This window comes from Convolutriloba macropyga, chromosome 3, assembly GCF_964194025.1.
Source record: "Convolutriloba macropyga chromosome 3, txConMacr16.3, whole genome shotgun sequence".
NCBI classification, from domain to species: Eukaryota; Metazoa; Xenacoelomorpha; order Acoela; family Convolutidae; genus Convolutriloba; species Convolutriloba macropyga.
Window position 1 is genome coordinate 52,944,274 of NC_134470.1, and position 13,242 is coordinate 52,957,515.

General features: G+C 36.7%; 1 protein-coding gene across 1 annotated transcript in view; it reads left to right on the plus strand.

Annotated features, from left to right (window-relative positions):
• Window positions 1–13,242, plus strand: part of LOC142336659 (uncharacterized) — a 108,180-nt gene that overhangs the window by 36,748 nt on the left and 58,190 nt on the right. The window contains exons 9-11 of the mRNA XM_075385569.1: window positions 5,855–6,018; window positions 12,458–12,528; window positions 12,971–13,177. Of these exons, the coding sequence (XP_075241684.1) occupies window positions 5,855–6,018; window positions 12,458–12,528; window positions 12,971–13,177 (442 nt within the window). The remainder of the gene's footprint in view (window positions 1–5,854; window positions 6,019–12,457; window positions 12,529–12,970; window positions 13,178–13,242) is intronic.

A 13,242-nucleotide genomic window follows, 5' to 3' on the forward strand; every position in this document is an offset into this window, starting at 1 on the left:
TTGTACAAAACAATCAAGTGATCCATTTCAACTGATGGGGAAAAATCTGAACATCTTGAATTTGGTTTTTGCTGGAAAACCCATGATCAATTAGTGTTACGCCTTGGCTGGTGGCTCGTGTTGGTTTTTCTGTGTTTGACAAGTTAAGTCCGGAATTACTGGCAATTTCATCCAATAAAGTGGATTCTCTTTTGTTGAAATAATTGAGATTATAATCGCCAAAAGGCAAAACTTCGTCAGTCATTGAGTACGCCGAGGAAGTCTGATGTTAATTCGTCAATGAAATAGTTTCCCAAGTTTTCATTTGGACAATAAGAAGCATTAATTAGGATTTTGTTCACCGATAGTCCAGATATTTCTACCCATAAGGACTCAAAAAAGCTTTCATTGAGTACATTTAGATCATTTCGCTGTTTTGAAGATATGTCTCTAGGAACCCAGATGGCAACACCCCCACCCTTATTTACTCCTGTCTTTGATGACCTTGATTTCGAATAAAATTTGTGCTTCGGACTCAAAAAATTCTCCGGATAAATATCTGTTTCATTCAACCAAGTTTCAGTTAGGATCACTATTGTGTTTTGAGTCAAATTTGTCAAAAAGTCAGTGAAAAAAAATCAACTTTGTTTTTTAAATTGCGTGCATTGAAGAGACAAATGCTTAGATTTTTGCGATCTTTTGTAACTATGTCTAACAGCATGTCCGATTCACAAATCTGAGATAAGGGACCCGGATTTAGATGAATATCACCACTTAGGAGCAAGCGCATGAAGTGTAAAAGAACTATTTTGCACATATTCAAAAATCGAAAAAAGCAGAACCTAATTTTCACTTTATATTTATCATGATTTTGGTTGTGTGACATAACCGAATATATAAACTTTTCATTTGAGGTGCTAAGTAAAAAAGCAAAAACTATTAGTTTGGAAATGTTCATTTTTGCTGACAAAAAAATTAAGTCACACAACCAAAGGATTGATTAAAAACGCTTAATTTGTCGCAGTGCAATGTTGTTTTGTGACACAGTAATATTATGCTGTTGATAAAAGTTCCGAAAACTCTTGACATTTTTCTGTACCCCAGCCAAATTTAAATGAACACCATCATTAGATATTTCGGATGTTGTAATGTTGCATTTCAAAACCTCTACTTTTGTCCATTTAAATGTTCCGTTTAACTCCAAAGCTATATTTCCCAGTTGCTTATTGAACGCTACAATTTCAATATTATTCGATTCACGCCCATAATGGCCATTTTTAACTTGTGGAATTTCAGAAAGTAGAACTCGGTGAGGTTTCAACTTTTTGATTGCTTTTGTAACAGTTTCACATAATTGAGACGCTGCGGCCACCCCCGAAACACCCTTATCTATACTATTATGACCCCCATGAAAAATGAGTGATTGGCATTTTGCTCCTGACGATTACTGTTCGACTGTTTGTCCCAAATCAATAGTTGTTGCAGAGGGATAAGAATGAATCCCAGTATCATAAGAAATATCAGATTGTCGTATCTTTTTGTATGTGCTATCTGAAATTATAAGATGGTTAGTATTTCTGTTAATAAAGTTTTGAAAAAAACAATTTGGTTCCGACGGCTCAAAAAAATTAGTTGAATTTTGAATATTGTGACCCATTAAGTTTTCCAATAGCGAACTGTTCTGATCCCGTAAATATCCGACTTCCGATTGGAATTGATCAATCAGTCGACACTAGTACGCGTTCGCATTATCTTTCAATTCTATCTGCTGCTTTTGTTTTTCAATGACATGGTTTTGTTCTGAGATCGTTTGAGCTTGTTTGTCGATTAATTGTTTCTGTTCTTGTACGATTTATTTTTTTGCTTTAACTTTTTTCGCTTGTCCTCGATGTTGTTTGTAAGTCTTGAAAGTTCATTACTCAATTCAGTTTTAGTTTGCTGAGGCATTTTTAATCAAAACTTTGGTTGGATTTCGATTTACGCAGCAAATTGCGTTTACCAACTGTTCTACTTTTTGACTTTTCTGCAAGTTACTATATAGCAAGTTACTTTGTAAAAAAATAGCACGTGCGCCTGGGGGAGGGCGTAAAAGATATGAGACCACTAAGCTGTTGGGGGGCAAAACAGAATACATTCCGCTTTTTTATACTAATAAGTTTTGCATAGCCAGATAAAAAGTTGGGCATTACAAATAATACATAATACTATGAAGATGTAATAATTCCCAGGGAAAGTAAAAAGTTCTCAGGGATCGGGTATGATATTAGGCAAATCATGACAGATTTTAATACGAGCTTTGAAACCCAATACGACTGCTAAGGAGCACAGATCGACCCCGATCCAGTGCTTTTCGTCACCCACTTAAGGATTATGTTTTTTGAACCAAAATATATTGAATTGTGTCGTATCATGAGAGTGAAATTATGACAAGATCCAAAAGTTGGATGGGGATAATTTATTATCCGAAAGAAAATGATGGAGAAACATTTGAATGATTTACTTACCCGTCTTTTCATATCATTGTTTTAATGTCGAGTTAAGGCCCCCCCATTAATCAACTGATGGTTCTTTCTAATCCAACTTTGCTCCAGCACGCTATTTGGTCGAGCTATTGTTTCTCTTATGGTTCTAGAGGCACTACGATTTTTTTGTGTTTTCTTCAAACATTGGTTAATCTCGGATTTAACATTTTTACTCGCAAAACAACTAAAGTTCATCTGCAGAATAAGCGCATTGCAGCATCACTCAACTCTAGTTTGCTCATATATAGATAGTTGAGAGATTACCAAAGTCGTTTAGTGGATTATATTGGCAGTCCATTTGATTTATGACAGCGACCAGGAGACCATTTTGCTTGTCTTTCTGTTTTCATGCAAACTTTGGTAATTAATAAGGTTTTCTTTGCAAAGTGTTTAAAAATTAGATCTGTAATAGCCGCCCTCAGCTTCTCAGTCGGCTATTATAGCGCTCCTACTTTAACGACTCGAAGAGGAGTATTGGGATTCTGCAGGTTCTTACGACTCGAAGAGGAGTATTGAGATTGTACAAGTTTTTACGACTCGAAGAGGAGTATTGAGATTCTACAGTTTTTAGGACTCGAAGAGGAGTATTGAGATTCTACAAGTTTTTACAACTCGAAGAGGAATATTGAGATTCTACAAGTTTTTACGACTCGAAGAGGAGTATTGAGATTCTACAGGTTTTTTTAAGCAGAAAGCAAGTTTGTTCATGACTTGAATTTTGACTTCTTTCTGTTCGAGCATTTACCTCATTTTTTGGTTGTTGACTTCTGTTTTCGAACATTGGACTTTAACAGTAGCTTGGTTTGTAATGTATAGTAATTAGGAACTGCTGGTAATGTTCAAGGTGAAGAGGTCATTTTGAGATTTTTATCTAAACTACACCGCACAAACCCCCCACCACCTATTTACCCCCCCCCCCCCCCCACACAACACCTACCTACCCCCACAAATTACCCCTCATCAACCCCTACCCCCTCCCCGACCTATCTACCTACCCATCTACCTACCCCCCCTCCTCCCTCCCCCACTCCTCCCTCCCCCCCACTACCTACCTATCCCCCCGCCCCACCTTACCCCCCACCGACCCCTACCTCCCAAACTATATCCTCCCTTCACCTAACTACCCAGACTTACCCCCCCCCCCCCCACTAACCCAGCACTACCCACCTCCCTAGCCTATCTACCCACCCACCCAGAGATTATAATGCACGACGATTCGAGTCCTTTCCGGTATTCTACCGGCTACGTTTTTTTTAGCAGAAAGCAAGTTTGTTCATGACTTGAATTTTGACTACTTTCTGTTCGTATTTACATCCGTTTTTGATGGTTGACTTCTGTTTTCGAACATTGGGCTTTAACAGTAGCTTCGTTTGTAAGGTACAGTAATTGGGAACTGCTGGTAAGGTTCAAGTTGAAGAGGTCATTCTGAGATTAACTGCCGGTAATGTTCAAGGTGGAGAGGTCATTTTGAGATTTTTTGTTGCTATATAAGTCACCCCTAATTATCTAAACTACACCGCACAAAACTCACCACCACCTATCTATCCCCCAACACCTACCTGCTCCCGTCCACCGCCCCGCACCCCCCCCCCCCCCCCCCTCAATTTACCCCCCACCTACCCATACCCCCTTCCCTCACCTAGCTACCCCCACCTACCCCCCACCCCCCCCCCCCCAACTACCCCAGCACTACCCACCTCTCCAACCTATATACCCACTCACCCACCTACCTACCCCCCCTCACCACCTGACTACGCCCCCCGACTTACCCCCCCCCCCCAAACTACCCCCTCCCTTCACCTAACTACCCCTCACCTACCCCCCCCCCCTCAACTACCCCAGCACTACCCACCTCCCCAACCTATCTACCCACCCACCCCACCTAGCTCCCCCCTCACCTAAATATTTTCAGCATTTTTAAAACACTTTAATGTGGTTTGGGAGCTACTTTTGTTTTTTTCTCTTGTCTATTTTGATGTTCTGATTTTGGTAAGGTTAGGTTAGAGATTATAATGCACGACGATTCGAGTCGTTTCCGGTATTTTACCGGCTATGTTTTCTTAGTTAAATTAAGTTAGTTCAAGACTTGTACTTTTGACTATTGTTTTCGAACACCTACTTCTGTTTTAGAACGTTGACCTCTGTTTGGGAACATAGGACGTTAGCAGTAGCTTAGTTACTAATACATAGTAAGTAGGCGCTGCTGGTAAAGTTCGAGGTTGACAGGTCATTTGGAGAAGTTTTGTTCTCATATAAGTCCCTCCTACCTATCCAAATTACTACAAACATCACCCCACGTACCTACCCCCCCACCTATCTACCCCCTCTCCCCCCACACACGCCTACCTACCTACCTACCTACCTACCTACCCCCACCCCATAAATACCTCACTCAGCACCTATTTGCCCCCTTATTGTACCTAACCCCCGCCCACCAATACACACCCTTAAACTAAAAATTGCTTTTCTACCGGCTATGTTTCTTTATTTCTTCGAATAAAAGTTTGTTTCGCTTTACCCCATTTTGCCGCCTTTTCAACATTTTGAATGACGTCTTTTCGACTTTTCGATATCAATATTAAAAGTTTTATGAAGTTCCCTTTTTTATGCTACTAGGTTTCTGTTCTGGGTCTGCTAGCTCTACCCAAATAAATCTTTTGCAGACCCGAATGAGCATCTTGGCAGAAGTTTGGTCTCCTTCAAAATAAAATGACGTTTTCTTAAGGAGGGAGAAAAAGTGCTAAAAATTGGAAGCAAATGATATTGTCATCACATGGTTTTCCTAAAGAGTGTTTATCATAAAGTGCAGATTTTTGTGATCCTTTGGTCTAAACTCTTTCTCAGGTAACTGCACCTGAAACAGTTCTGGTAAAAAATTTCAGGCGTGTTTCAGGTATTGGTTTACCTGATTTTTACCTGAACCTGCAATTACTTGAACTCAGTTCAGGTAAATTTACCTGAACTTTTTTTAGTGTGTAGTTTTATTCTTCGCCCATTCTGCTCATTGTTTTAGACAGCCGTTGCGCAGCAAAGATTTTGAACTACAATTTTATTAGACTGATCATCTAAAACATCTGTCGATGTACCCGGAATTTTTTTAAATCTAAAATGATGCTGCGCATACAATTTTGGTTCTCCCGAGTTTTAGTACAAAAAATTTTGGTCCAGCTGAATTAGAACTGATGAAATTGGTTAGACATAAAATCTTTTGTTTTTGTTGACCTTTTTTCAGACTATTGCCATCAAGGTTCTCCTCATGTGCCGACCTCTCAACAAATGTAACACGTTACAATAGGTGCACGAAATTCTGTTCAAAAGTTTTTTCATAGATCAAAAGTTTTTCTCTTTTACAGACGTGGGGGAGGGGATCGTGATCTGGACATAGTGGACTTGTACTGGCTGGAGAAGCACAAGAGGTACTCGTTTCATAGGAATACCCAGGCCATGGTCGCCCATGACCCAAACACACTCCACAATCTGGGAATCGCTGTCTGCGACTCCTATGTTGACACTGTCGGTGAGTTACTGTTTGTTGAAGTTAGCTAGCTTATAAAAAACATAAAGTGACTTTATGTTTGTATAAGCTAACTTTATCACAAGCAATATCGAGATTGTAAATAATAATGACCTCAGTTTTGAATACCTCAGTTTTAATAACCAAACTTTCTAGTTGTGAGTTGAGTAAAAAAATTCTTATGGCTTTTGAGTGATGTTAGTTGTTGTTTTTGGAAATCATAAAACAACAACTAGCATCACTCAAAAGCCATAAGACTTTATTTACTCTACTCACAACAAGAAAAGTTAGGGGCAGTTCCACAAAGCATCGATAGTTTTTTAGATGACCTCTTTCTCAAACAATAACATTTTTTTTTGTGAAGACACTCAACCACTGAAGCTCAAGAACTAACAACTTTGTGAAGGCCAGTAACAGTTTTGTAAATTTGTAAAGGACAACGAAAATTTTAACGAAAGCGGCGAAATTAAAAGAAAAAAGACGTAACAGAAGTCCTGAAATACTGTCCAGGTCGAGGTCCAGACCGAAATCGTCTCTGATCAGACCGTCCCAGACGGAAGTGACCTCTGATCAGACCGTCCCAGACTGAAGTTACCTCTGATCAGACTAGTGTGCGCTCGACGCCCGAAGTTTAATCGAAGCCACCTCTGATGAGACAAGTTGCAGACCGAAATGATCTTTGAGCACATATATCCACAGACTTGAATAAAATTTAAAAATCTATGCCAATCACATTAGAACAAGAGCCATGCATAGTTAACAAAGCGTATATCCTATTATACGCAAAATAAATGAAGAAATCTCAACCAGAATGATACTAATATTTTTGACTTTATAGAACACCACTGGCAGAAAAGTCTATACTTAAAAATGAAATCATTTGAAGTAACCGTTTACATTATGATCTTTAGGAAATTCGAAATATGACCTAATATAAGACCAATGCCAATCATGCCTTTTAAACTGAGCGACTTGTAAATCCTGAAAAACGCAACGATATAAAAAACTGTTACCACAAAATTGCTCGCCATTAGGACGCCTAGACAGGAAAAACGTTAAGTTTCAAAATCTCAATTTTACAAAAATGCGGTACACATGTACCATACTTTGTACATATTTCTATATTTAGTTCTGCATTTAGTTCCATATTTCTGGTCCATATTTAATTCCATATTTGATAATACTCAAGTTTACCTCCTGATAATTTGGTTATGTCTGCAGTTGCAAGTTTTTACGTTTCCGGTTCAGACTAGATATTATCATTCATACATTTGGAGCTTTGTTGGTAGTTCTGTTCATATTTCTTGGTAAGCACATTTTCTGTTCATAGTTTATTCAATTTGTCTAGTATCCATGATCATACTGCCTAAATAAATTTCATTCTACTCAAAGCTCATTTAGAACTCACTACTGAACTAAAACTTCCTTTTAAACTCTTCTAATTGCCAAGCGAAATTACTCAGTCATATGAATGGGCCGAATCGCCCCGCGAATCAATCTAGTAGCATACTAAATTAATAAGCCTGTTTCGCCCCGCGAATCAGCATTCTAAATAGATCTGGTTTAAGCGGACCGCGAATCAGCCATAAATTTTGTTACACACTAACTGTATACGACAAAAAACAAATGACGAGAAATTCAATTAACGATCTGATTAGCTGTACGTTGAAGTAAAATATGCGTCAATTATGCTAATAAAACTCATGAGAGCTGTCATTAACCACTCAAAGTGGCAAAACTCAAAACTCATTAACAACGAACTGAAAACTTTAAAAATTTAACGAGGTTCCATGAAAAAAGCAGATTAGATTTGTGATTGATAATGAAAGTGTCAAGACATCAAAAGTCAAAAAAATATGAGCCAACCATAAAACGCGCTGTTGCTTTTTGAAAAATTACTGGAGACGAAAACATTCTATAAACGAGACCTCTTAACGGTTTCCCTTATGCTTAATTGGAGAATTTATGAGACTTGAGATAAGGAGACTAACCAACAGGACAACATTACGATCATTAAAATCAGAAAAGCACCTAGTTTCTAGAATATAAACATAAGAAAACAAATGGAGTCGAAGTAACCGAAATAGTTTTTTTAACTGAAAACAAAAAAAACATTCCAGCTTGTGTGAACTGGGAGCCGATAAAAGCAATCATTAGAACAACTCAGTAACAGTGAAAATAACTACGATTCTAAGAAAACAGAATAACACCAGCTTTGCTTTAAAAAATTGTTTCAAACTCATGAACAACATTATCTATCAAATCAACTGAAACACAGAAATTATTTTTTTTCTCAAAGTACAACATTGAAACCTTTAATTATTGCGACTATGTAGGGTGGGAACAAAAAAGGCAACAGGTGCCGCCAAAATGCGAAGTTTTGGGTCATAATTTTTTGAAAACGAATCTTGTCCTCATTTCAGAAAGTCAACTCTCTACACCAAAAAACTTTCGAAGAAAATGAGCGTCAAAAATGATAACAGGTGGAAGCAGCACTCAAAGTTTCACAATTGTTTTGATGAGAACACTAAAGCTTCAAATCATAGGAAAGAATTAGCTGCTCATTTAGGGCGTTAACAAAATCACAGTTCCGCACCAACAGAACAAGTTTTTGTATACAGGAATTGTGAAAAAACATGTGAAAAGACAGTGGATACCAGTTAAATTGCCGCACAATTTAAAAATTAAGAAATTTAGTTAAAGAACCAAAAACTTGTTCTAGCACATTTTCTCACTGTAAAGGATGCTCTCCTATCAAAGACAGGAAAACTCTACACCGCCTAGTTGTTTTCAACGGTTTTAAATCTGTCTGGATGTAACATTTTTGCAGTTAACTTTTGTCAACAGTATTATCCGCTATACTGCAGATTACCTTTGCATTACTTGATGTTCAATTAGTCACAACAACGAATCGTTCAGGTTTGCTGTTTAACGAACTTGTTTTGCTCAGAGTAACAAAAACTATTTAAATTGAAATTTTCAATTCTTTGTTGAGTTTTCGAAATTGCAAAATTGACTCAGAAAATGTTGGTCTTTAAGCTTTTGGCTAACTACAGAACCAATTCTGGAATTCTAGCTAGTGTCTCATAAGGGAGACCTCGGAAATAAAATTTAATTAATCAGCTTCATTTCAATAACCAATTTTTGTTTCTTAATTGGCTTCAAGTAATAACCAATATTGAGACTATGTTAGGCATCGTTAAAGACAGTGAGAGAAACTGACTTACTGCTTTGCATCAAGTTTGTCTTACATCTGAACTTTGTACCTCAGAAAGAAATTTGAGAATATCAAAGTTAACCCTCTTTTCACAAGTAAAATTTAATTTAAACTCTACAATCACAAAGATCATCTACGGAAACAAGACACGATAACAAGTAGTTTGCCGCTTAAAGAATTGTGCTTCAATAGCCACTCTATGTCAGTTTAATATGACCAAATAAACGAATTTGATCTAATTTTTGATATTTTTACGCTCTTTTTATGCGGCTAGTCACATTGTGTTACATGTCAAAATAGTATCTTTGATTGGTTGTAAATAAGGATGTCTAGAAAACCTGAACATGAAATCAAAGATTCCTATAACGTCTCGTTTTCAGTGTAAATTTGATATTAGAGGAAATTTATTAAACGTATGCAAATTTGTTAGAATATTCTGTATCAACAACAAGTTGAATCGCACACCAATCATAAAGAAGTGATGCAATTTCTTCAAGCCATTTATAACTCGTAATGTTGTTTTGCTGATATTGAGGTAGTTCCGGCTTGAATTTCATTTTCATTTCACATATGATGATCACGTACTAACAATAGCTACTAAATATAATTGTTGGCAAAAGTGAACAAACAATTTTGGCTTTGATAGCGTTTTGCATTTAATTTTGCTTGTAATTTTGTTCTAACTTTACTGCTTGATTCGGCCTTCAATGATCTGCTTATTAACCGCTGCCGCCACACTAACTTCGTTTCCAAAGTGGTTTCTGAAAAATTTCACGCTTCAAAACTATTGCTTTTCCACTCCTTATGCTAATCCAGGTTGCCTGAAACCACTTTTTTAGTTTGCCAATAACAAGACCGCAAAAACCAGAGAAATTGGAAAATGTCCAAAATTAAAAAAGATTGAGAAGTCGTAGCTTGAAAGCCAAAAGTTATTGTTGAAATGATAAAAACAGCGGTCAGGACTATATTTTAACTCATCTAAAGGACTATGTTACCTCTGGTTGCTGAGACAAGGCTACAAGGTAACAGAAATGAAACAAAATTGGCAAACCTGAAATATACAGTTTATTTTTGGAAACAAACATTTTTAAATCGCAAGTAATAAATGCTTCCAATTTAATTACAGCGAATAAGTCAAATTCTTACGGCATCTTGGACATGTCATCGCTGAGGCTTGGCCAAAAGATTTCAAATTAATAACGAAAACAGGAACAACTCATAGTTTCGCCCATATTTCTACACGCGGTGTTGAGGACGAAAAAAACCATGAGTTTTCGCTACAATTTCAAAGTATGTTTATTGGCTGTCATTTGCAGTTAGATAGGATTCGTCAGTAATTGATCTGTGTTTGAAATTGATTATGGTCTGTAATTAACATAAAAAAGACAGATATTTTGAAACGACATAATTTTGGGACTACAGAAAAGCACATCTAGAACAATCTAAACCTGCTGTTGCGGCTCATCCGATAATTTTTTTCAGAATTTGCCGAAATAGCTAAGGAGATAAGAAAGTCAATAAATAAATTTTAAATAATGTTTTTTTTTGTTACTTATCGATTTATAGTGGTGAAAAACCATTAGGTATCAACTGACAGCATTAGTTAGTTTTTCAATAGCTCTTTAGATACCAAATAAAGCGTTCAAATATATAGACACAGTCATTAAACTAACGAAATCACAAGAAGTTCTGGCAAATCTCAAGGGTTCTTAAAAAAATATCGCAAACACTTGCTGGAGTCATTAAAACCATGAGCTTTACTCAGAAAACACAATTTTTTCTTTTCGCCTAGTTATACATAAATGGACTTGTATTGATTGAATGAATTGTATTTTTTCACTAAATAAAAACAGAGTTGTCCGTAATTGGGACGAAGGAAACTGCAAAAACTAATTGAAAACAGACTGTCAAAACAAAATCAAATACTCTTTTCGTTGCAAAAACCAACGTCGAGACCAAAACTGGCCTTGCTATCAGTACGTGGCTGTTATGAATGTATTGTTTTATCAAATGACTGCAGAATAAATGTTTTGGCAGAAGAAATTTTTAATATATCAAAAAATAATTGACGCCTTTTTGATAAAAAACCGATACAAATTTGCTAAAGGCTGCCAAATTGCTCTTTCCAGAACACTTTCTCAGGAACCAGAGGTACAAGTAGCCCTCCTGTGTAAAGGATTGTCATGTCAGCAATTTTTATGGCTGCACTACCAGTCATTTTTGCCAAAGAGTGCTAAAGAAGCATATTTGGTGCCAATTTTCACAAAAGATGAAAAATATGCTGAATTTTATAAAGTTTAGGCAAAATTATAGCTACAAGAAATAGTTCAATCAATTCAGAAACTCGCTCGTTCTCTCATTTTTATATTCAAAACGAATGAGACTCTTGTGAAGAATTTGGTCACTTTATGGGTAAAATAGCTTGAAATTTTAAAGCGGATTTCAAAAATTATGAAAATTAAGAACAAAACAACGGAAATGAGCCTGAAGTTCACAAAAATTTAATAATCCGTAACTCCTCGTCAAATTTGTAAATAAAAAAACATTTTATTTTGATTTTCTACACTTGACAAGCTTTCTAACGATACCACTCACAACTGTGTACGATAAATATATCGATCAGCGAATATTGATTGAACAATAAAAAACGAAGCAAAAAACCCAGTTGAGCATGTAGTTCCTCCCCCGTTAAAGCGAGTCGGAACAAAAACTCATTTTTGTCACTGATCGAGAAACAGCTGCTGTGTCTTCCGTACATTACTTGGCGGAATTATACAGACCTCTATAAATAGTTACATTTACATGTTTAATGGCAACTCAAATTCTTAGTAATAATTACGGAACAATCAACGTTAATCGCTTGATCAGCTGAATCGATCTGTGCTATCAATTTCTAAAATATGACCAATTTCTTGAAAAAAACAAGGGTTATTTTTCTTGGAACACTTCACACAGAATAAACAAAATGAATGAAAAGCATGTACTTAAGTACATGTGAATAACTGTGTGAGATTTTTGGTATGTAGGCATGTGTATTTGTCTCCGTGTTTCTTTGGTTGTGAGATTTGCGGTATAGATCTCAGGGATCATATTTTGGAAATTAGATTGGCATCTTACAATACTTGAAAAAAATTGACAATAGCATACACCATTGATTCGAGAACGCTTGGGTTTGTTGGTAAAATTGCTGTTCTTTTCAAACCCACTATGCAGATGTCTCTTTAGATGATTCCAGTCAGGGTCTACCACCAGCACCTGAAATTTTCTCCAACATGGCTGACTTCTATGATTTCGAGGTATGTTTACAGAATAAGAGTCTGGTCAATGTTGCCTACAATTCAACGTTAACTTTCATACGTTATTATATACGTTCCATTCCAAAAACGTAGCTGAATTGTATCTTGAATATCAAATATATTTTTCCTGGGAGAAATTAAAGCACTAGATTGCTATTTTACGATCTTTTCGAAAAATCGAGAACAATTTCTATCTTGAGATCTATTTTGTCTGCGCTCATGAAAAAATATGTTTTTAAATTTTTTTTACTCCAACAAAGAGATCAAAATTCATGAAAACAATCAAGCTCCAGATTTGAGGTGCAATCCACACAATTGGTTATTTCATGTCACCATATTTGTTGCGGTTGACACATGAAAAGTAAAGTTCTTTAAATAAACCTAATCAATTTTGCTTATAATACAGGATTACAGCCTTAATTAAAGTTTTCTTCTTTTGCAGCGTCGTGCCCTGGAGACCCTGGATGGTAGAGTAATGAGGATGTGTGGAAAAGTGTGGGAGGGAGCGCAGCTGGCCTGCAGCACCAATCCCCCCAACATGCTACCCCCAGTCACTCCCTCTCAGACCAGTCTAATCAGTATAGATCACGAACTCTTGGGCAACTACAGCCGATGTTCAACCTCTGTCAATGATTCAAATTCTCAACAGGTATATCTTGCCTATGTTGAACGTTAAGTTGCTTCCTGTCCCTTACACGGATAGAAAGAAACAGA